The sequence below is a fragment of the Hyaena hyaena genome, unplaced genomic scaffold, assembly GCF_003009895.1.
Source record: "Hyaena hyaena isolate Hyena2069 unplaced genomic scaffold, ASM300989v1 scaffold_321, whole genome shotgun sequence".
Lineage (NCBI taxonomy): Eukaryota > Metazoa > Chordata > Mammalia > Carnivora > Hyaenidae > Hyaena > Hyaena hyaena.
Genome location: NW_024080953.1, coordinates 1,453,639 through 1,479,815, shown reverse-complemented (window position 1 = coordinate 1,479,815; position 26,177 = coordinate 1,453,639). Strand labels below are relative to the sequence as shown.

The 26,177-nt window shown below is 36.9% G+C and overlaps 1 protein-coding gene across 2 annotated transcripts in view; it reads right to left on the bottom strand.

Moving 5' to 3' along the window:
• The window catches only part of GPR156 (G protein-coupled receptor 156), a 106,956-nt gene that overhangs the window by 45,625 nt on the left and 35,154 nt on the right, over positions 1 to 26,177 (bottom strand). For both annotated transcript variants that reach the window (XM_039248874.1, XM_039248875.1), the window contains exons 2-3: positions 19,773 to 20,248; positions 19,405 to 19,541 (exon numbers count right to left, since the gene is read on the bottom strand). In XM_039248874.1, coding sequence (XP_039104805.1) covers positions 19,405 to 19,541; positions 19,773 to 19,865 — 230 coding nt within the window. In that variant the 5' untranslated portion in view covers positions 19,866 to 20,248. The remainder of the gene's footprint in view (positions 1 to 19,404; positions 19,542 to 19,772; positions 20,249 to 26,177) is intronic.

Below are 26,177 nucleotides of genomic sequence, written 5' to 3'. Positions count from 1 at the left end.
GTGATAATAATAAAGACAGATAATAATAAGTGTTGGCAATGATGTGGAGAAATTGAAACCCTCATATGCTGTTGGTGAGATTGTAAAAAGATACAGCCACTTTGGGAAACAGCTCAGCACTTATATAAATACATTATAGTCTAACAATTCTACCTCTAGATATATATACCCAAGATAAGGGACAACACATGTCTACACAAAAACTTGTACATGAATTTTCATAGTAGCATATTATTCAAAATGGCCAAAAAAGTGGAAACAACCAAATATCTATCAACTGATGAATGAAAAAACAAAACATGGAATACCCAATTTAGGAAGATTATTCAGCCATAATAATGAAGTATTGCCTCCTACTACAACATGGATGAACTTTGCAATCATTATGCTAAGATAATGCTAAGTGAAAGAAGCCCGACACCAAGGGCCATATATTGTATAATTCCAATTATATGTATGGCCCAGATTAGGAAAATTGATAAAAGCGGAGAAGAGACCAGGAGCTGCTAAAGGCTCAAGGCTTTCAGGGAGGAAGGAATGGAAAAAGACTGCTAATGGGTATGAGGTTTCTATTTTGGGGTAATGAATGATCTGGAATTAGACAGTGGTGATGATTGCCCAACCTTGTTAATATAATAAAAACTACTGAATTATATACTTAAAAATGTGAATTTCATGGTATATGAATTCTATCTCAAAAAAAAGAGAACAAGTATATTCCTATTATTATCTTATGTGTCTAAAAAATGCTTAAGCATAGAGATTTGAGTAAGACTCCCTTTGCCAATAACATTTCCATTGTTCTATTGTTTGTTATAAGTCTCACACAAAACTAGGCCACTTCCTTCCTTTTCTTCTGAGAATCTAACGTCCAGAGTAAAGTCTCATAATGTACCAGAATAAAACATCTGGCTTTGGTCATATGATGAATATAGATAAATTCTAGAGAGGGAAAACTGGAATGGTCTTTACTGAATGAGGATAGATCATTCTGGAAAGGGAAGGCTAATGGGGATGTGAGAAAAAACGACTAAATCATTAAGAGATCTTGAGTATGGCAAAATTAAATTCTGGAATACTTGAAAGAGAAGATATCAAAGATTCATATATGCAAATTTGAGACATGAAAAATAAAGTAACAAGGTCACAAAACAGTTTAAGAATGGTGGTTTAAGAATGATCATTATCTCCTAAGAGATGGTGTAGGTAATGAAAAATGGTTTTAAGGAAATGGCCCTATAATAGATTATTTGACCAAAATGAGTTATTACTAAAAGGAGTTTTTCTTTCTTTGTCTTTAAAGTTAAAAAATATTGATTGTGGTAAAATACAGTAAAATTACATACAATAAAATAACCATAAAAATTACCATTGTAACCATTTTTACGTGTATAGTTCATTAGTATTAAGTATATTCATATTGTTGTACAACCTCTAGAACTTTTTCATTTTGCAAAACAGAAACTCTATACCCCTTAAACAACAACTAATTGAACAGTTAACTGAAACTCTGTACCAATTAAACAATAATTCCCTGTTTCTCCTTCTCCCCAGTTCCTGGCAACCACCATTCTATTTTCTATTTCTTTGAGTTTGACTATGCTAGCTACTGCATATAAGTGGATTCATACAGTATTTCTTTTGTGATTGGCTTATTTTACTTACTATAAAGTCATCAAGTTTCATCCATGCTGTAGCATGTGTCAGAATTTCCTTCCATTTTAAGTCTGAATAATATTGCATTACATGTATATAGCATATTTTGTTTATCCATTTATCTGTTGATGGATCTTAGTTTACTTGTTTCTCTTTATCTGAGAGGTGGACCCATTCACTAAGATTCACATCTAGAGGATTAACCCATCTTTTTTTTTTTTTTTTTAGGTTTATTTATTTACTTTGAGAGACAGAGAAAGAGAGAGAAAGAGAGAGAACTCCCATGTGTGCATGCACATGAGTTGGGGAGGGGCAGAGAGAGAATCCCAAGCAAGCTCAGAGCTGTCAGCACAGAGTGCAACACAGGGCTAAATCTGATGAGCCTGTGAGATCATGACCCAAGCAGAAATCAAGAGTCAGACACCAGACAGGCACCCACCACCCCTTTTTATACCTGTGTTCTCTTAATAAGGTGCTTAGTATCACTATCAGAAACAGAAACACTATCAGAATTGGGATTCAAATTGTGGCTGAAGAAATTATGCCAGAGGAGTTTGAATTCACGAGTCTAGGCCATAAGATTGAGACACATACACCAGGTGCTGAGAGCATCAAAGTAAAGGAAGTAGTGGTAATTTAGGGATTGAACATACAAGGATGTCTAAATCCAGATCATTGTGAGGAAGAGTCAATAAAGAAGTAAACTGAGAGAGAGAATCAAGCAAGGTCAGAGAGTGCAGAAAATAAGTAGAAATCCCTGAGTGAGAGACTGCTATTAGAGAGACACAGGCTAATGTACATGTCTAGGACCGAGGTCTAGGGTCCTGGCAGGCAGTGGACCACCAGAAAGAAACAGACTCTGAATAGTCACTGGCTGCTCCCCCTAAGTCTATGCCCCAGAGCATGCTGACCTGATAGAGAGAAGGGGAAAAAAATAGAGAGACCAGGACCTGGAAATTTATACTGGATTTAGAGGGAGCTCCCAATATCCGAAATGGCATGGCTCCTTTGATATCCATCCCTGCTGGTGTCAATATCTTCATAATTTAGATCTGGTGAGGCTGCAGAGGTATCTATGTAGCGGGGATTCTTGGGGTTTAGAGAGTGTTAACTATGTTCTGAAGGTTGTAGTGGAGCCTGCTATAAAATGAATTTAGTACTAACTTAGAACACTTATTTTCATGTGCCTAGAGCCAAAGTATGCCCTGATTCTAGGAGTGGCACTAAACTGATAGTTGGGAGTTAAGGAAGGCTAGTTGCAAAAAGGAGAGTTTAGAAGTTAGAAGACAGTTCTTTGCAATCATAGGACATTGATCTAATATGAAATTTCTCAAGATGGGAAATAATTGTTCAGGAGTTACATAAACAATATTACCAGTCTGTTTTTCTTTTCTCTTTTTCTCCTTTCAAAGAGTTCAGAGGAAAATCAATAAAGATAACAATCTTTCTGGGAAAAATATTTAGTATTACAAATTTAAAATGTACTTTATATGTGAATTCAATAAGGAATACATTTAAAACTTGCATTGTCACATAATCATCTATTTTGTGGAAAATAATAAAAATGATATACTTTTCCAATATGTGTACATTAAAACCAAAAGGTTTAGTTTTACTTCTTCCTCTATGGGCAACTTTGGATGCATTTTTAAGTTTTGGTTCTCAAAGGACATTTTTCTGGTTACCTCGGTGGCTCAGTCAGTGAAGCGTCCAACTTCGGTTCAGGTCATGATCTCATGATTACTGAGATCAAGCCTTGAATCAGGCTCTTTACTGTCAATACAGAGCCTACTTGGGATCCTCTGTCCCCACCTCTTTCTGCCCCTCCTCCACTTGCCCGCACTCGCTCTCACACACACTCTCTCTCTTTCTCTGTCTCTCAAAAATAAACAAACACCAAAGGGCATTTTCACAAATCTTGAAGCTGCATCTCTGTCTAGCTTGCCAGCCTTTTTCTTGTCTGTTATTTTCTTGACTCTGTTCATGTACAGTCTAGGTATAGATGTGTAGAAAAAAATAACATGTTTCTATAAAATTATATCCACAGATAAGCTTCTATAATTTGCCAGTTCTTCTGTGCTGAGGCATGTTTTCTAGCAAACAAAATACACTAATAAATCTAACAGAGGCAGAAAGGCAGTGGGGAACAGCTGCAGCCACAGCATCCAGGAGTGACAATGATTAATTCCTACATCTGCTCAGTCAGATAGAAACAAAGGTCAGTGTGCATAGATTAGCATCCTGAGCCTCACCTCTGAACACACACACACACACACACACACACAGATATATATATATATATATATAGAGAGAGAGAGAGAGAGAGAGAGGGAAAAACGGAGAATAGCACCTTTCACCACTGAAATGGTAGAATTCAAAATGCCTGGAAAATGTTTAACATCTGATACCCCCCCCCCAACTCCCCGCCAAAAGCAAGCTTTTTAGTGGGATGGAGATGGAATGAGGCATAGAATAGGATGAAAAACTGATTAATGTCATGTTGCTCTCTAATCTTGTTAGCACCCAAATTATGTGATATTTTGATGCTCAGGTAATTTATGAAAGCAAAAGAAAACACAAAACTTAATAAATCTTAGTGCAACAATTTAGTCAAAATAAGAAAGGGTACTATGGTAAAGCAGTTGAACACATGTGGACATTTGACATTATGTAAAGAAGGTATTTGGAAGCTGACTTCATCAGTCAGTCCCCTGAATATATGACCACTTCCTATTCATGATTCTTATAATTGTAGATCCCTGACAGGTTGAGCATTTTTGTTTTTGTTTAATAATATTGGGTTAGGAATGGTATTTTTAAGTGTACAAATTATAAATATTTAGCTCAGTCAATTATCACAAAGGATATATATCTATGTAACTATCACCAGCATTAAGAAAGAAAACATTACAACATCTCAAAATCTCCACTCATAATTATTGCTCTTTCCTTTCTCCCTAAAGACAAACCACTCTTGACTTTCAGTACTATAGTTATGCTTGGTTTTGAATTTTATAGAAGGTGAATCATGTAGCACATGTTCCTTTATGGCTGGCTTTTAAATTTGATGTTTGTGAGATTCTTCTGTAACTTGTCATTTTTGTTGCTCTATGGTATTTCATTGCAAGAATATACCGAGACTTATTTATTCCTTCTACTACTGAAAGACATTTGGGGTGATTACAAATGTTACTGTGTGCAGAAGAATGAAACTAGATCATTTTCTCACACCATACACAAAAATAAACTCAAAATGGATAAAGGACCTGAACGTGAGACAGGAAACCATCAAAACCCTAGAAGAGAAAGCAGAAAACAACCTCCTTGACTTCCACCACAGCAACTTCTTACTTGACACATCCCCAAAAGCAAGGGAATCAAGAGCAAAAATAAATGATTGGGACCTCATCAAGATTAAAAGCGTCTGCATGGCAAAGTAAACAACCCACAAAACTAATAGGCAACCAATGGAACGGGAAAAGATAGTTGCAAATGACATATCAGATAAAGGGTTAATATCCAAAATCTATAAGGAACTCACCAAACTCCACACCCGAAAAACAAACAACCCAGTGAAGAAATGGGCAGAAGATAGGAACAGACACTTCTCCAAAGAGGACATCCAGATGGCCAACAGACACATGAAACGATGCTCAGCATCCCTCCTCATCAGGGAAATACAAATCAAAACCACACTGAGATACCACCTCACGCCAGTCAGAGTGGCTAAAATGGGCAAATCAGAGAACTCTAGATGCTGGCGAGGATGTGGAGAAACGGGCACCCTCCTACACTGTTGGTGGGAATGTAAACTGGTGCAGCCCCTCTGGAAAACAGTGTGGAGGTTCCTCAGGAAACTAACAATAGAACTCCCCAGTGACCCAGCAATAGCACTGCTAGGAATTTACCCAAGGGATATAGGAATTCTGATGCATAGGAGCACATGGACCCCAATGTTCACAGCAGCACTCTCAACAATAGCCAAAACATGGAAAGAGCCTAAGTGTCCATCAACAGACGAATGGATCAAGAAGATGTGGTTTATCTATATGATAGAATACTATATGGCAATGCGAAAGAATGAAATCTGGCCGTGTGTAGCAACGTGGATGGACCTTGAGGGTGTTATGCTGAGCGAAATGTCAGGCAGAGAAGGACAAATAACCATATGTTTGCACGTATAGGTGGATTGGGAGGAACTTAACGGAGGACCATGGGGGAGAAGAAGGGGGGAAATGGTGGGGGAGAGGGAGAGAGGCAAACCATGAGAGACTCTTGAATGATGAGAACAAACTGAGGTCTGATGGGTATGGGGGGGAGGGGGGAGATGGGCATGGAGGAGGGCACTTGTGGGGATGAGCACCGGGTGTTATATGGAAACGAACTTGACAATAAACTATTTATAAAAAATAAAATAAAATAAAATGTATTGGAGATAAGGTGTTAAATGCAAAAAAAGAAAAACACAAAAAAAACCCAAATAATGTTACTGTGAATATTATTCATATAATTCTTGGTACAGGTGTGCATATAATTTTCTGGGGTATAATTTAGAAGTGGATTTGCTGGCTCACAAGATACATGTGTTGTTAATTTTAAAAGATCTGTCAAATTATTTTCCAAAGTGGTTGTACTAATTTGTACCAATGAGAATTTCATAGCTTCACATCTTTAACATTTTAAATTTTAAGCCATTCATTGTAAATCTCATAGTTTTAATTTGCTTTTTCTCAGCCCTAAGCAAACCACTCATCTACTTTCTGTCTCTATAGATTCATGTATTATTGACATCATTGGAACTATATAATTTATAGTCTTTTGTGATTGCCTTCTTTCACTTAACATGATGGTTTCAAGGTTGATCCATGTTGTAGCATGAATCAGGGTTTCCTTTTTTCTTATCAGTGAATAATGTTTCATTATATGGATATACCATTTCATTTATCCATTCATCAGCTGAGGGACATTTGGATTGTTTCTGTTTTGGGGATATTATGAACGCTGCTGTGAACATCCATGTACAGGTCTTTGTGTGAACATATGTTTTCATTTTCTTGAGTATATACTTAAGCATCTAATTACTGGGTGATATTGTAATTCTGCATTTAACATTTGGAGGAACTGCCAAATTGTTTTCCGTATCAGCTGCATCATTTTACATTCTCACCAGCAGTATATGAGGTTCCAATTTCTCCACCTCCTTGTTAACAGTTGTTTTGTTCGGCCTTTTAAAATTCTAGCCATGTTAGAGGGGCATAAAGTGGTATCTCATTGTGGTTTTGATTTGCATTTCTCTCATGGCTAATGATGTAAAACATCTTTTCATTGTGCCTATTGGCCATTTATAGATCTTCTTCAAAGAAACAACTCTTCAAATTCTTTGCTCATTTTAACACTGAGTTATTTGTCTTCGTATTCTTGACTTGTAAGTGTTCTTTATATATTCCAGATACAAGTCCCGTTTTAGAACTATGATTTGAAAATATTTTCTCCCATTCTGTGAGTTCTTTTAGTTTTCTCAATTCTGTCTTGAAGCACAAAAAAAATTTTTTTTTTTACAGATAGTTTGTTGTCAAGTTGGTTTCCATATAACACCCGGTGCTCATCCCCACAAGTGCCCTCTTCCATGCCCATCTCCCCCCTCCCCCCCACACCCATCAGTCCTCAGTTTGTTCTCATCATTCAAGAGTCTCTCATGGCTTGCCTCTCTCCCTTTCCCCCACAATTTCCCACCTTCTTCTCCCCCTTGTTCCTCCGTCAAGTTCCTCCTAATCCTCCTATACGTGCAAACATATGATATTTGTCCTTTTCTGCCTGACTTATTTCGCTCAGCATAACACCCTCAAGGTCCATCCATGTTGCTACACATGGCCAGATTTCATTCTTTCTCATTGCCATGTAGTATTCCATTGTATAGATAAACCACATCTTCTTGATCCATTCGTCCGTTGATGGACACTTAGGCTCTTTCCATGTTTTAGCTATTGTTGAGAGTTGAAGCACAAAATTTTTAATTTGGATGACATTCAATGTATTTTGCTTTTGTTGCTTGTAGTTTTGATACCATTTACTGATGTCTTCTTCATAAAAAGAAATTTTTTTAAATTTATTTCTCTACTATTAGCAATGGTGCCATAAAAAGTTTTTAAAATTTTTTAATGATTATTTATTTTTGAGAGAAAGAGTGAGCGAGCATGCGTGCAGGAGTGGGGGAGGAGCAGAGAAAGAGTGTGAGACACAGAATCCAAAGCAGGTTCCAGGCTCTGATCTGTCAGCACAGAGCCCGATGTGGGACTCAAACTCATGAACCATGGGATCATGACCTGAGCTGAAGTCAGACGCTTAATCAACTGAGCCCCCCAGGCACCGTAGTGCCATAGAAAATCGTAAGCAACTGACCTTCTCACCATCAATGTCTATGATAAAAAAAAGCGAGAATTTTTTCTAGAAATGATTAAAAAATAGTGCTGTCTCTACTGATAAACTGGCATGTATCTTCATGTTTCCTTTTTTCATTTTTTTAGGAAACTCAAAGATGATTTTTAAAATTTTATTGAAGAAAAATAAACAAAGTGTATATTAGTGTAAAATCAGTGTATTTTTGAAAACTGACACACCTGTGTAACCAGCATGCAGGTTAAGAAATGAGCATTACCAGTGTTCCAGAAGCCTTCGTCTTGTTTCTCTCTCTCACTATGCTCCCTCGTCGTCGTCTCCCTCAACCTCCAGGGTAACTATGATCTGGACTTCTAACATCATAGAATAAATTTGTATAGTTTTGCTCTTCATATAAGTAGAATGATAGAGAGTCTAATCTTTGTGCCTACTTTCTTTTGCTTGACATTATTTCTGTAAGTCATCCATATTGTTGCATGTAGTTGTTGACTCTTTATTCTCATGGTTGTAGAGTAGACATCATTAAATATACCATGAAGTGTTTAGACATTAAAATACTGGTGGGCAATTGAGGAGTTTCTAGTTTGGGCCTATCAGAAATAGTTCTGATCAGAAAATGTTAGTACATGCATTTTGGTGTATATATGTATGCAATTTTTGCTAGAATTGTTGTGACTTAGGGTATGAGTATGTTCAGGTTTAGTTGATTCTGTTTTATGAAATGATTGTTACATTGTATACTCCCACCACAATGCATGAGAATTCCAGATGCTCCCCATCCTTCCCAACACTTGGTTTTGTCAGTCTTTTATTTTTAATTGTAGACATTCTAGTGACTATGCAGTGTTTTCTCACTGTGGCTGTACTTTGCATTTCCCTGATGACTAATGAAGTCGAACACTTTTTTATTTGTTTATTGGATATCTAGATATATCTTTTTATAAAGTGGCTGTTCATCCCTTTTGCTCATTTAAAAATAACTGTTCTCTGTGCCTTTCCTATCTGTTTGTAGTCCTTTATTCTGGATAAAAATCTTTTGATGATATATGCATTGTAACTACATTCTCCATTCTACGGTTTGCTTTATTCCCCTCTCTTAGTGATGTTTTTTAGTGAACAGAAGATAGTCTTAACATTTATGTAGAACAATTTAATAATCTTTCATTTTATGAATAGTGCTTTTGTATTCTATTTAAGACATTTTTCTGTCCAAAGATATTATGAAGATATTCTCCTATATTATCTTCCTGAAGCTTTTTTGTTTGACTTTTGCATTGAGATCTATAGTCCACCAGCAGATGATTTTTACTGAGGTGAGATTCAAGTTGCATTCTCTTCCCCCGAGTATGGATAGCCAGCTGACTCAGCACCATTTATTGAAACATGTCCATACATACTTGGCTCTCTTTCTGGATTCTCTCTATTCTGCTTCAATGGGTCTATTAGTCTTACCCCAAAAGTATATTTAGCATATATTAATCACTAGCTTTTTAATAAATCTTAATATCCCAAAGTGGAAATCCTCTCACCTTGTCCATTTTTCTCCAGACTATTTTTGGCCCTTTGAATCTCCATGTATATTTGAGAATCAGCTTATTAAGTTTCACCAGAAAAGAAAAAAGTTGGATATTTATTGCAATTACAGTGAATCCATATATCAATCTGGGGAGAAATTATATCTATGCAATATTGAGTCTTCTATTCTAAAAGTATTATATATCCTTTTTTATTTAGAACTTCTTTAACTTCTCTCAAAAATGTGTCATTACTTTATATGTAGAGATACTGCATATCTTTTCCCAGTGTGTTAGTAGAGTTCAATCTGAGAATAGAACCAATAGCCGATACGTCAACAGGTAGTTGGCTTATGCCCTTTTGAGGGCTAGTTAAACTGTCTTAAATTTCACTTTTAGCCATTTCTGTTCTTAAATTAAAGCACCCAAGGAACATGACTTTATTTAAGGGAGTGCTACAGGTACCTCTTTCAAATGTTAAAGGTCTATTCTCAATAAAATAGCCAGTTTTCCTGTTAAAAGTAAGTCAGGTCAGGTCATGTCATTCCTCAGTTCCAAACCCCACAATGGCTCCCCATAACACCTGGAGTAATGCCAAAATCATTACACTGACCTTACATGATTTGGCCCCTATTACCTCTCAGACATCATCTTTTCCTACTCTTTGCTTCATTTACTCAGCTCTAGCCACACTGGCCTTCCTTCTTCCTGAAAACTAGGTATGTTCCATCCTCATCACCTTTGCATATTCTATTACTTCTGCATGGACTGGTCTTCACTTCATGCTTTGCTTCTTATGCCTTTCAAGTCCATACTCAAACGTTACCTTCTCAGTGAGTCCTTCCCTGACCAAACTCTAAAATAGTAGCTACCACCCTGATATTCCCCATTTACTTTCCCTATTTTACTTTTCTTTCCTGACTTGTCATGAACATTCCATATATTTGACAGTTCATTTTACTTTCTTGCTTATTGCCTACTCACTTTTTTAGGAAATCAAGGTCCATAAGGGAAGGGATTTTTCAGCTACTTGAGAAGGCTTTCTAAATACAGCACTCTGTGGCCAACAGGGCATCAAAAGCAGACAGATTTTAATGGTATGACAAGACAAAAAGGATAGTTTAGAATGAAACCGCACAACAAGAAGGGCATCAAAAGCAGACAGATTTTAATGGTATGACAAGAAAAAAAGGGTAGTTTAGAATGAAACCGCACAACAAGAAGCAATGGAAAACTGAGGCTATAGATGTCACTCCTTGAGCTTCTGTAGGAAACAACCACCATGAGAGAAAAGAACAGTGGAAAGCAATTGCTTACTTGCAGCATAATTTTATGTAGAATTGCTACTGTATTAACAATGGAAACATCCATCTTCTAAGAACTTACCTTTATTGTCATAGTCTATATTCTAGTCCATTTAATTTGATCATTTAGGAAACACGGAGTACAGTCCAGGCACAATGGAGATACAGAGATGAATAAGACATGGTCCTAAACTCAAGGAGCTCATCTGCTAAGAAAGATAGTGCCTTTCTTCTTTCTTTTTTTAATTTTTTTTAATGTTTTATTTATTTCTAGGAGAGAGAGAGAGAGACAGCGTGAGCTGGGGAGGGTCAGAGAGAGAGGGAGTCACAGACTCTGAAACAGGCTCCAGGCTCTGAGCTGGCAGTCAGCACAGAGCCCGACGAGGGGCTTGAACCCACGGACCACGAGATCATGACCTAAGCGAAAGTCGGACGCTTAACCGACTAAGCCACCCAGGCGCCCCTTTAGAGTGCCCTTCTGCTAATCCAGTAAGCTGTGATGGGTCAATGATGTGTTAAACTCCACAATGGGTGCACAAAAAGGAGGTGTTTCAACTTCATCTAGGGGTCATATTGATTTAGGACTGACTATAGGATGGACAAACAGCATCAGAGGGCTGTGTAGAAGATAGTACTATCCATTAACCTGATCCTCCCTCATTAACTTCTGCTGAATCACCCCTATTTCATCTTCCAGCCAGTACCCAAGAGAACCTCATCTCTATTTATAATGCTAGCTCTTGCCACCTTATTTCTGCTCCTTACCTCTTTTTCAGCACCATTCCTGCATGCTAGTGGCTTTTGACTTCATAATATACCATTTACTTCTGGCTCTATGCTCAGTTTTTTGGAAGTGATGGCAGATAAAATTTTTTTCCCCAACCATGAACCTTAGCTTTCTTTTTTGGATAAGTTCTTGCAAGATGTCTCTGCCTCAATTCACTCCTTGGCCCTGAAAACCTATCCCTAAATCAGCTATATGGGTGGTATTTATTCTAGGCCTGACTGGATCTTCCTTCTTGGCCAATAACCATCAAACTAAGGACTATAGAGAAGATACCAGAAATCGTTGTAGGGCACATTATCAGTGCAAATTTTCTCATAGCCAACAAGATCAGTACTGCTTTCCCTTCTTCCCGTCACCTTCTCTTTAGCTCTAATTACTCAAACCACAAAGAGGACAGACCTGAAACAATCAATATGAAAAGAGAATAGCTATTCCTGCAGTAAGGAATTCTTTTTTGAAAAGCTATTTTTAAAAAAACCCAGAATGTATTTTTTGGACTTGATCATGTTTTTCCACCTAGGTGATACATTTGAAGCTCCCAGGAACACTTAAATTACATTTTACACAGAATCCTGAGCACAGTAGGTATACAGCTCAGCAAATATTTACTGAAGTAACATCTCCACCCAGACACAGACCAGGCTTGTTATGACTCATTGTAAAAGTGGGGAATCTCCCAGATTCAGTTTCCTCTCCTTTCATGGCAGCCTCCTATGTGTTCAAGACTCCATTATGGGCTCTGCATCATCCTCACAGGAGTTAGGGGTATGGGAACCAGCACAAATACAACATGAAGCTCTGACTAGTGCTTTCACCATGAACAATGAAGTACTCTGTCCCTGAGCCTCTTTTGTCTTTTGCTAGCATCTGTAAGACAGTAACAAGTTAACTTATTAACTTGTAAGTAGAGCAAAAGCTCATCCCTACACAATTCTTATTCCTCACATTTCTTGATTTCCCAGGCAGTAAAATTCAAGATATTCAGGATTGTTGGGAAAATGCCACTTTCAGTTCTGAGAAATAACAATAGGTAAATAACGACTAGTATCTATATTCCTTATCACAAATGACAGTGAGATAAGCTCTTGGAATAAAGTACTTTAATTGAACAAGGTTAGCTTCACACAGAGTTTCTGCCATTGTCCTTATTTTATGCATTACATAAGAAGCATGAGAAGATATTGTGGGCCTGAAATATCTGCTTAGCTCTGAGTTAAGTGATTATGGTCTTTACTGAACTGCAAGGAATCTAGAAAAAAAAGAATGCATTCTCCTATTATAGTCATTCATATCTAGCACAGTTATAAGATGGGTTTTAGGTCACCTAGCAGGGCCTTTGAAGGACACCAGATATGGTGTACTTTTTCCTTCATGAGAACCTTCTCAGAAAAATAAGAATGTTTGCAGACTACATTTTGAAATAGCTTTATCAAATATAACTGCTATGTAATAAACTGCACATAATTAAGGTACATGATTTGGTAAATTTTGATATATGTATATATCAGTAAACTACTTACCACAATCTGGGTAACATCCATCACTCCTTAAAGTTTCTACATGTCTCTTTGTAATCCCTCCTTCCTGCTCCTCTGTGCCACCTCCCACCCATCTGCAGGCAACCACTCATCTGATCTGTCACCACAGATTAATTAACAACAGAATAGTTTAATTTTCTAGAAATTTCTATAATTCAATGATATAGTATGCAACTTTTTTTTGCCTGGCTTCTTTTCCTCAGCATAATTATTTTGAGATTCATCCATGCTGTCCCAAGTACCAATAATTTCTTCTTTTTCTTTTTAACTGGGTAAAACCATTTTATTAACTGAGCAATTACTTGACCTAGTCAGTTTTAAAAAACTGTAGCCATTGTAATAAGTGTGCAGTGGCATTCAATTGTGGTTTAAATTTGCTTTTCCCTAATGACTAATGGTTTTGAAACTCTTTTCATATGCTTATTTGTTATCCATGTGTACTCTTTGTTAAAGTGTGTCTTCAAATTTTTCACTCATTTAAAAAATTGGATTATTGTTTTCTTATTATTGAGTTCTCAGTATTCTGGATATGTTCTTTATTAGATACATGATTTGCAAATATTTTCTTCCAGTCTGTCTCTTTCTTTCTTTTCATTTTCTCAAGATTTTCTTTAGAAGAAGTTTAAAATTTTTATTAAATCCAATTTATCAGTTTTTTATTATTTATGGTCTTAGTGTTATATTTATGAAATCTGTGCTTATTCCAAAGTCATAACATTTTTCTTACATTTTCTTAGACAAGTTTTACAGTCTTACGTTTGACAGATCTATGATCCATTTTGAGTTAATTTCTGGATGTGGTGCAAGATATAGATCAAAGTTCATTTTTATGTGGATATCCAATTGTGCCAGGACCATTTTTTAAAAAGATTGTCCCTTCGCTACTGACTTGCTTTTTGTACCTTTGTTGAAAAGCTGTTTCCCTTATATATATAGGTTTATTTCTGAATGCTATCCGTTTTGTTGATATATATGTCTATTTCTATCTAGTACCAAACCATTTTCATTACCATAGATTTATAATAAGTCTTAAAATCAGGTAATCTTAGTCCTCCAACTTTATACTTTGTTTTTCTTTCTAATATTTTATTTAAATTAGTTAATATACTGTAGTATTGGTTTCAGCAGTGAAATTTATTCTTTTTTAAAGCTGTTTTGGCTATTCTACGTCCTTCATATTTCTGTATTAATTTTAGAACTAGCTTGTCAATTTACACACACACACACACAAATGCCAGCTAGGATTGTGACTGTAATTGGGTTTAATCTATAGATCAATTAAGAGAGAATTAACAATATTGAGTCTTTCAACCAATGAACACAGTATTTCTCCATTTATTTAGGATTTAATTTCTCTCAGCGCTTTTATAGTTTTCAGCCTATAAGTATTTCACATTATTTGTTAGATTAGCAATGTTTTGTAGTTTTCAGTGTACAACTATTTCACATTGTTAGATTTATCCCTAAATATTTCATATTTTTGATGCTATTTTAAATGGCACAGCATTTATTTTCATTTTTCAACTGTCTGTTTTTAGTATTTAGAAATACAGTTGAGTTTTGTACCTTGATCTTGTAAATGGCAACCTTGCTAAACTCATTTATTAGTTCTAGTAGTTCTTTAAAGAATAGATTCTACTGAATTTTTTACATACACAACCAGGTGCTTTCTATTTATTTTTCTCATCTTAATTGCACTGGCAATTAATCTCCACTATTGAATAAAGGTTGTGAGAGTGGACATCTTTTCTTGTTTCTGATCTTAACAGAAAAACAATCAGTCTTTTGCCATTAAAAAATGGTCTTAGATATAGGTTTTTCATAGATGCACTTTGTTAGGTTGAGGTTCTCTTTTATTCCTAGTTTGATGAGACTTTATCAGGAATGGATATTAAATCTTTTTCAAAATGCCTTTTCTCTGTCTAGAAAGATGATCATTGTTTTATGTTGGTCAATATGGTGAATTAAACTGATTGATCTTTGGATGTTAAATCAACCTTGTATTCCTGAATAAATTTCACTTTGTCCTGAGGTATTATCCTTTTGATATTTGAGTGGCCTCAATTTGTTAACATTTTGTTTAGAATTTTGGACCTATGGTCATGAGGGGTATTAACTTATAGGGCTTTTTTCTTCTATTATCTTTATTAGGTTTTGATATCAGAGTAATGCTGTCCCCACAGAATGAGTTACAAAATGGTCCATTATTTTCGGTGTTTCAGAAGATTTTTTGTAAAGTTGATAACATATCTTCAACAATACAGGCACAGATTAGTTGGGTTCCTCTGGCTCGGGATCTCTCACAAGGATGCATCAAGGCACCAGCCATTGCTGCATTTCTCCAAGGTTCAACTGGGGTAAAATCTGCTTCCAAGTTCATTGCTATTAGTAGGCCTCAGAAGATTTGTTTTCAGTCTACTGACATGGCTGTTAGTGAGCCTCAGTCATTGCTGGCTTCAGACTAGAAACAACATCAGTTCCTTGCCATGTGGGCCTCTCCACAGGGCAGCTCACACAACAAGGCAGGGGGCCTCCCTCAGAGTGAGCAAATGAAAGAGTGAGAGAGATCCAAGAAGGAAGCCACAGTGTTTTGGTAACCTTATCCTAAAAGTGATATTACATTAATAAGCCAGTCAGTAAGTCCAGCCCAGTTTCAGTGAGAGGGGATTTCACAAGAGTATGACTATCAGGAGGCAGAAATCATTGGAGAATATGTTAGAAACTCCCTATAATAATTGTTCTTACCATTACCTTATTATCTTCCTAATATCCATTGAATCTTAATTGATGTCATCTCTCCCTTCTTTACTTAGGTAATTATATCTTCTTTTTTTCCTCTGATCATTTGAATTAGTGGTTGGTCAATTTTATTGATTTCCATAAAGAGCTTCGGTTTCATGTTGTTTTCTCATTTTCTGATTTTTGTTTTCTATTTCATCAATTTCCACTTTCATCTTTATTATTTCCTTTCTTCTACTTATGATGGGATTAATTTGCTCTTTTTTGTTTCATAAAGTATATATTATTCTTCTTTTCTAATATGGAGTTTAGTGCTATCATTTCCCTGTAAGTACTGCTTTAATGGCATCCAACAAATGTTGATATGTTAGTATTTTCATTTGCACTCAGTTGAACATACTTTCTAGTTTCTTTTTTTTAAATTTCTTCTTTGACCATGAGTTATTTTAAAGTTCTCTATTTAGTTCCCAAATATTTCAAAATTTTCCAGAGTTCTTTCTGTTATGGATTTCTAATTCAATTCTACTGTAGTCAGAGAACATACTCTGTATGAACTGTATCCTTTTAAATTTAATGAGACTTTTTCTATGGCCTAGAATATGATCTATCTTGGTAAATGTTCCATGTGTACTTGAAAAGAATGTGTCTTCTGCTGCTGTTGGGTGTAGGATTATATAAATGTCAATTAGGTCAAGATGGTTGATAGTGTTGTCCAAGTCTTCTATATCTTTACTGATTTTCTCTTGTAGACTACACTTTAAAATTTTATCAAAAATGTAATATCTGCAACTAAGCTTGACCATTACTTAATATTTATATTTTATTAAAATATTTTTCTTCCTCTGGCACTACACACATACACACAGTCACAAATTTAGAGACCATAAAACTGAAATGAAATGAAGCATCTAACTGTGATGTTGCACCTTTGAACACATTTTATTATTGAAGAAAGCAGTTTGAAACTGGGTTATTTTATCTTTCCTTGTCTGAACTTGTAAGCTACTTAATTGCAAAATGTGTCTTTATTCACAGTGCCTCTTAATATTTTATTCTTTATGCCAAGTCATGCTCTCACTGCAAGCAAGAGAAGCAGCAAAATCTTTAATGGAATTTAAGAAATATAGGTGTTTTTACAATAACACTGTTTACAAGTGTTCCTATTTTAGCAGGATATATAAATGCTTTAAAAACCTTGTGTTCTACAAATTTGGTCTAAAAATAATGGATTATGGGAAAAATTGTATGGGGTCATAGCAGTTGAAACATATTTAACTTTGCAACCAAAATACTAATAAAAATCATAATTATCCAATTAAAATACTAGGCACTCAGCCAATGTCCATTACCATTCGTACCCAGGATCACAGTTGATTTTTGCAACCTGAAATCTGCAAGATGTAGGTACTTGAGGTCATTCACCTCCAGTAGGTAATACTGTCATCTAAATTAAAAATATGTTCTGGGTCTGTGCTTTCTTCAATAATCAATTGTTTTTAAGCACATAGGAAATATCTCTCTACTTCTCCATCTACTCCTCCAGTTTCATCAGAGAGCTTCATAACATAGGAAGTGTACCAGTGTTTGAAGCCATTAAACTAGCAGTGCAGTATTCTTTGCTTAAGTCTTCCTTCTTTAATTGTAGGAAGGCTTGTCCCTGTATGCTTTAAACCATTAATGTGTTGGGGGGAAATGACATATGAACCAAATTTTCTAATTTGCCAGTCAGTTATTAATTTGCCAATCAGTTCAGTGTTGCATCTGAAAAGACTATACTCTGTAATTCTCTAGCTTTGAAATACACGCATTTCCCAGCTATTCTCCTGGCAGCAGCTACTATTGGGATTTAAATATCCTTCTTCCCCGAATCACTGAAAATATATTTACTGAGCACCTATGATGTTCCAGAGTCTGTTTTAAATGCTGGAGATAGTGGTGAGCATGACAAAGTCCCTGTGTTCATAGGTAGTACATTCTGGTGGGGGATATAGACAATAAACAGGCAAATCAATAAATATGGTGATATCAGAGAGTTATACTTGCTATGAAGAAAATAAAACAGAATGATATGGAATGAGACATTGGGCTGGGTGGCCATTCTGTAGACAGGCTACTTTGGATAGAATGATCAGGGAAGGTTTCTCTAAAGAGGTGGCATTTGATCACCTGAGTGGCTCAGTCGGTTAAGCATCTGACTTTGGCTTAGGTCATGAACTCACAGGTCATGGGTTTGAGCCCCACATTGGGCTCTGTGCTGACAGCTCAGAGCCTGCTTCAGTCTTTGTGTCTCCCTCTTTCTCTGCCCCTTCCCTGCTCACACACTCTCTCTCTTTCAAAAATGAACGTTAAAAATATTAAAAAAATATATAAAGAGGTGGCATTTGAGCCAAGACCTATGAGATGAGAAGGAACTAGTCACAGGAAGATCTGGAGAAGACTGTCAGGCAGTGGGGACATAAAGGGACCGTAAGTGAAAGGCCTTGAGAAGGGAGAAAGCTTAGTGTATTTGAAGAACAGAATGAAAAGCAGCTGAGGCAGCATCAGGGGTATACTCAGGTCAGAGTGCCATGTGTCACTGTCATGCTCTTGTTGACACAGCAGATGAAGTCACTGCTGCTTAACAATTCCATGTCCTCCATGCCTCAAATGGCCAATGGTGCCCCAAAATGCCGGCTAGACGAATCCAACTGACTGACCTTATCTGAGAGCCAAACCTAAGCAATGGAGCACATTTGATCCCCACAAAGTGTAAGGCTGGAGTGGCACCACACAAGTTTGACCTCTCTGAGAGAGTTGTTGAAATCTGATGTGGGCTGCATCCAGAATTCAGCTGTGGGCCACAGAGAGAGAGCTGGAGAGGGCTTCTCAGGTGGCAGCCTGAGACAGTGGGGGCAGGATGAGGGTAAAGAGTATTGATGCAGGAGAGGTGAAGTGGGCCCTGAGAGAAGGATTGAATAGCAGTGAAGACAGAATTTTGCAAGTCCCTTCAGAAAAAGTTTTCATTTATTTTCTTTTGCCAGCCCTGGGAGTCCTGGACACTTACTCTGATGAGCCAGTGACTTTCTAACAAGCCCAAACTGTCTAACAGAACAGCCATGTAGTGCAGCTTCACTATTTTTTTCAGAAACCTTATCCCACTTGGGCTGTTTCCAACTGTATTGGCCATATACAAATGCCTAATTATATCAGAAGGATCATAAATTCCTTTATGAGGAGAGACTCTTCATTCTCCTCTTTAGATATCCTTGTAATAGCTGCCACAATACTGGACTAGGTCTTTCTCCTTAAGAGGAAATTATACTGCAAGTCCAGGAAGATTTCAGGGGAACTTCTCACACAGCTTAATGCCACAGTAGGAGATAAGCTTTGATGATACCACCTAGCAGCTCATGATGCCAAAATGATACCAAGACTCTGGGTTTCATAATTCAGGCTATAGGGGATGAGAAACTAGGTATGGGGCTACTTACCTGTTATTTCTGCAGCGAATTGTGAAGCCAAGAAAGAAGACTATCAGAAGTAGTCCACAGCTGAGAAAGGTCCAAACAACACCCAAGAGGACAGGAGATAATGAAGAAATGGTCTTGCTGCTATAGTGGGAAGAGGTCTGAGAACAGAATAAAGAGAAGCTGTTAGGAATGAAGGCTCCTTTATAGACCAAACATAACTCTCCCATCATCCCCAAAGCCAGGAAATACGTGTCCTGTGTGAGCATACCTCCTCCTCTCCCTCTTCCCCCTCTTCCTCCTCCACCTCACCACTACCACCGTACCACCACCACTAACAACAACAACATGAATATCTGAGCAGCCCTGATACCCCACAGCTGCTCACTTACAATTGTCCTGCAGAGATCATGAAGAGGACTCTGATCCAGCTCCTGGCCAGGAAAACTGTCACACAGTTCTGAGCAGTTTATTTCAGGCTCCATGACATCGCATGCCCCTTTTGGTGTGTGCTTATTCACAGTCTTGGTTATCTGCTGGTGGGTAACCAGCAGATCTTAGACTAAAACACAAAAACAATTCAAATCTTTTCTTCAGAGGCACCATTTTGGAGCTGGCTCTTGGCTCAGAATCTGGGACGAAAACAACCCATTCAGGTGGAAGTAAAAGTTTATTTCACTAGGTTGTTCATCAGACACCTTCCAGGCTTTCCTTGTGCCCTGCTGCCAGTGCATACCATGTGAGGCAAGACTGGGCATCTTGGTAACCATTAGATTACACGAAGTGATGATTCTGGGTTGCCACCAGATGGCAGTCACTGCTCCAAGTACTCTCACACAGGTCCGGAAGGAAAGGAAGCCAATTAAACCTGTTAACAAACAAACATTTATCTATTACATATATAAAAATATATATATATAATATAAATATATGTTAATATATAACATATAAGTGGTTTATTATAGAAGTGTAATAATATTTTATACATTTTAATTACACAGTTATATTTTTATCTTATATAGGTGTTTTATTACACGTAACAAAAGTTTAACATATATTTAAATACATATATCTTTAAGCTTCTATAATAACACTTTAAAAACAAAGACAAAGCTCATCTAACAATTTATAGATATAAAATTCTACAGTCTCTTTTCAGATCCTTTTTTTGGCTCAGCACGATAATAACTTTAATTTAAACATGTGAGGGTCCTCTTCCTTTTTTTCTGTACTAGGAAATTCCCTGGCCTTCTAAGATTTTTCCATGCAGCTCATGGCTCAAGCTGTGTCTGATCCTGAGTAGCAGTGGACTCAGGGACCCATGCTGTCTGCATGAAATGTCTTTCAGTCACTGGAGTTCTTGTTCACTCAGTAAGTAGAGTAACATTTTATATCCAGGAAGCTGGGGTCTCAGAACAATACAGAAGCCTTTTGCCAAGATTTTTTGATTTGTTTGTTTTCAAACTGTTAGACTACTAGAAGTGGGAAAGCCTATTTAGGTCATAGGGAGAGAACCTGAGGAGTTCTAGGAATTCCCACAGAGTGAATGAGTAGCCAGAGGACAGTGTTATTTCTCTTAGAAGATGCTTGCAATATGAATACTGTGTTCAGAAAAGAAGCTCAATTTACAGAACAAAAGCAGAAATGCAAGAAGACTCAAATTAGCCTCAGAAGAAAAGGTAGACATGTTCCTAATTCTTTAAAGCAATCTATCCCTTGATAGAAAAAACAGATTAGAAATTTTACCAGTGGGAATTTAAAAGCGGGTGCCACTTTTGCTTTCTGTTTCTAAAACAGCTTAGCACAGTTTTCTTTTATTATGGAGGAAAACTGGAACAGGAAAATATATCAATTATTATTATTTCAATAGCCACTGAGCATAGGACTTGTATTTAAGCCACAACAATGGTGACAGGTGTAGAATGCCATCTTTGGATTCTGCATGCTTAGGCATGAACAATATAGCACCAGGTGCCGCCCATTTATCGGCCTCTCATATGTTCCTGAATTATTTACCAGGTTCATTACAATGAAATCCCAAGAGAACTAAAAGCTACTTCTCCTATCAAGACATTTAAATTCTTGTACAGACTGTCAGTTTACTGAATGCAAAATTAAGAACTAAATATAAAAACATGGCTATTTGCGTCATAATTTAGTTGAAATTTTATTTCTGAAAAGACAATTTATTTCCTTTTCCTTTTTTAAAAGTTAGACATACCCTATTGTGTCTTCTAGCATTGAGCAATATTCTAAGTCACAGGGAGGATCTAAAGATTTATTTTTCATATATTGCCCTTTTAATCATACTGGCAAATAAATATATTTATATTTGAACCATTATTAGTCAATGTTTGTGTACCCTTACATCATATAGAAGTACACATCAGTGTGTGTGTATGTAATTTCATTTGTTCTTGCCACAACAGTGCTATGTGAGGTAAACATACCATTCCTCGTTTTAAAATAAGGAAATTGAAGAGTAATGAATTTGCAGAGGCAGCACTTGAACATAGGAGTTTACATTCCAAGGTCAATGTCTACCTAGTGTACACCCTGCATGGGGCAAACTCTCTAAACAGGCCTCTCCCAAGAAGACACCAAATGGCCTGGAGGTTTTCTTAATGTTTAGTTCCCTGAGCTTCACTTCTAGGAGCTCCCTGAAGTATGGCACACAATGGTGTCTCTATACCAGTAGTTCTCAACTGAAGCAATTCTGCACTTCCAGAGGATATTTGGCAATGTCTGGAGACATCATGGTTGTCCACACTGAGAAGACAGTACTACAGACATCTAGTAGGTAGAGGCCAGGGATTCTGCTACACTTCCCACAATTCATAATACAGTCCAAACAACAATAAATTATCCTTCTCCAATGCCAATGACACTAAAGTTAAGAAACCCAGGTCAGCACTGTGGATCCTAGAAGTGCTATCAATGTTAAGCTCATATCATCTTTGGGAGATTTTGTGAACATGAAGGGACAGTCCATCTGCCTATAAATTTCCTGGGGGATAAATTCCAATGGTTCCCTTGGACAGACTGAACTCACTGGCATGGAACTTTGAATGCTAGGCCCCCATTCAATCCATGGATATCCAGTATAGGAACTTTATAACTTTATATACCCATGATACTGGACTCTGTCATGGGGCAAGCATTCAACTCCAACATCAGCACACATTCAGAGATTCACACATGAGGAGTTGGTGAAACAGTGAATGGCTTAGTCACTGAGAGGAGAGTTGAATGATTTCAAGAACTGTTGAATGACTGGGAAACTGGGTGGGGAGTAGTGTGTCAAATAGGGTAATGGTGAGTAATTTGACAACAGGCAGATACAGGATCTAAGGCACAAAGAGAAAGACCTGTCAGGCTCCTCCAAGAGCACCACTCCACACACAAAGTCTTTAGAGATAAATTGTCTAGGTCACAGACAGTAGCAAACCCAAGGCCATGCATGGTGAGGCTTACAATTTATTTGACAGATTACAGAGTCATACCCAATGATTAGGATCAGGAAAACAGACACTGCATTAGCTACACTGTTCCCAAGTATTAGTCTTTTCTAGGTTCATGACCCTGAATGGTCCCATGTCTTTCTATAAAATCACTCCTATTTTTCTACACATTATTTCTGGCTATTGAAAAACTAGTCCTACAACTATTACCTTTTAAAAAGTTGTTTTGCAGTTGGTAGGACTTGTGCTTCTGTTCATGAAGAATTAACTGCTATAGGAATTGCCTTCCTACTGTAAACAATTTGAAAACTAGACAAAATATATGAAACTCCTCTTTTTAGACTGGATAGCACATATCACAGAACTATGGAAAACAAATGAGATGAACCCTACAATTGACTGACATATATAAAATGGAATATAAAAAAATTATTTCAATGATCATAACTGACCTTAAGTTACCAACTGGAAGCAGTTTCCAGGCTACAGCCCAAGGAAGGAAACTCAAATAGAGCCTAACTAAGTCTTGCTGATGGAAGGAGAATAGATTGGAGTTTGGGGAGGTCAAGGCAGATAGAATTTGTTAAAGCAGAGGAATGAAGAAGATGGAGATGCAAAGAAAGAGAGAGCTTTGGAAATCTGGAGGGTACCTCAGTCTTTTTCCGAGTACTGAACTAGGCATGAATGAGAGGAAACCAATTGAAATGGAAGACATAACCACTGGTAGGCATTAGCTGAACAACTCCGGGAGCTCACACAGAGTTGGGAATATTTTGTGTTCCCACCAGCCAGAATGGAGAAACCTTATAATATATGACATTGGATAGAATCCTCAGTAAGGTCATTATGTTAGTGGTGGAACTAGTCTACTACTCTTAGAAGCTACTCTACTCTAGGTACTACTGAGCTCTAGTCTAGTCTTTTGGGAGGTCTTGCCCTACGAATGCTTAAAAGAAAGCCCCAAAAGGATCAAACTGATGCACAAAAAACTGAATTGCATTCCATAGCACAACCCAATGCCCTTTAAAGGAATGCAAGATCCACCACTCAAAAACATCAAATTCAAATGTCCATCATCCAATACTAAATCACCATACATGCAAAGAAACAAAAAATATGACCTATAACCATACTTTTTAAAAAAAACCAATAAAGGAGCACCTGAGTGGCTCAGTTGGTTAAGCTTCTGACTAAGCTCAGGTTTGTGGGTTTGAGCCTCACATTAGGCTCTGTGCTGACAGCTCAGAGCCTGAAGCCTATTTCAGATTCTGTGTCTCCTTCTCTCTCTGCCCCTCCCCCACTCACACTCTGGGTCTCTCAAAAATAAAACATTAAAAAAAATTTTTAATCAATAAAAACAAATACAGAAATGATATGATTAGCACACAAGAACCTTAAACCAACTATTATAAGTATCATCAAAGACACAAAATATAACAAACAAAATGAAGAGAGAAATCAACAATATAAAAAAGGCCCAAATATAATTATAGAGATAAAAATATAATTCTGAGGTGTGCCTGGGTGGCTCAGTTGGTTAAGCGTCCAACTTTGGCTCAGGTAATGATCTCACAGTTTGTGGGTTCGAGCCCTGATTCAGGCTCTGTGCTGACAGCTAGCTCAGAGCCTGGAGCTTGTTTCAGATTCTTTATCTCCCTCTCTCTCTCTGACCCTCCCCTGTTCATGCTGTCTCTCTCTCAGAAATAAATAAAAAACATTAAAAAATTTAAAAAATATATAATTCTGAAATTAAAAATACAATAGTTTACATGTTACAAAAACAAAATATTGCTTAACTTAAAAGCAAAGCAATACAAATTATCCAAAATGAAGCACAGAGTGAAAAACAATACAAATGGACACAGCCTCAGTGACTTACAGAACAATAGCAAGTGGCCTAATATACATGTAATAGGATTCCAGGGGATAAAAGGCAGAGTAATAGAAAAAAAATATTGAAAGAAATAATAATCAAAAATTTTAACATTTGATGATAAGTATACACCTATAGGTCCAAGAAATTCAACGAAAATTAAGCAGAATAAACATTAAAACACACATACATATACTAATGCATCTTATAATGAAATTACTAAAAACTGAAATAAAGATAAAATCTTATATGCAGCCAGATTATGTATAGAGGAATAACAGTAAGACTTACAACAGATTTTTCATATGAAGTTATATAATCCAGAAGAGAACTGAAGGATATCTTAATGTAATAAAAGAAAAATAAAGTCAACACAGAATATAACACCCAGTGAAAAGGTGTTTCAGTGAAAAGGTAAAATAAAGACATTTTGAGATAAAGAAAATTGCTTAGCATAATGCATTTTAGTTCCATCCATGTCATTGCAAATGGCAAGATTTCATTCTTTTTTTTTAAAGTTTATTTATTTATTTATTTTGAGGCAAAGAAAGCATGAGTCAGGGAAGGAGAGAGAGAGAGAATCCTAAGCAGACTATGTGCTGTCAGCACAGAGCCTATGGTAGGGCTTCAACCGTGAGACCATGACCTGAGCCAGTGTCAGATGCCTAACCAACTAAGCAACCCAGGTGCCCCCAGATTTCTGTCTTTTTGATGGCTGAATAATATTCCATTTTGTGTGTGTGTGTGTGTGTGTGTGTGTGTGTGTGTGTGTGTGTGTACCATCTCTTTATTGATTCATCCAGTGGACATGTGGGCTCTTTCCATATTTTAGCTTTTGTTGATAATGTTGCTATAGACATCAAGGTGCATGTGCTACTTCAAATCAGTATTTTTGTATCCTTTGAGTAAATACCTAGTAGTGCAATTGCTGGTCATAGGGTAGGTTTATTTTTAACTTTTTGAGGAACCTCCATACTGTTTTCCACAGTGGTTGCCCCAGTTTGCATTCCCATGAACAATGTAAGAGGGTTCCCCTTTCGCCACATCCTCACCAATATCTGTTGTTTCCTGTGTTGTTATTTAGCCATTCTGACAGGTGTGAGGTGAATCTCATTGTGGTTTTGATTTGTATTTTCTTGGAGATGTGATGAGTGATGTTGAGCATCTTTTCAAATGTCTGCTGGCCATCTGGATGTCTTCTTTGGAAAAGTGTCTATTCATATCTTCTGCACATTTCTTAACTGGATTATATATACTTTTTGGGTGTTGAGTTTGGTATATAGATTTTGGATACTAATTCTTTATCCAATATGTCGTTTGCAAATATCTTCTCTCATTCTGTAGGCTGTCTTTTAGTTTTGTTGATTGTTTCCTTCACTATGCAGAAGCTTTTTATCTTGATGAAGTCCCAATAGTTCATTTTTGCTTTTGTTTCCCATGCCTCAGGAGAAGTGTCTACTAAG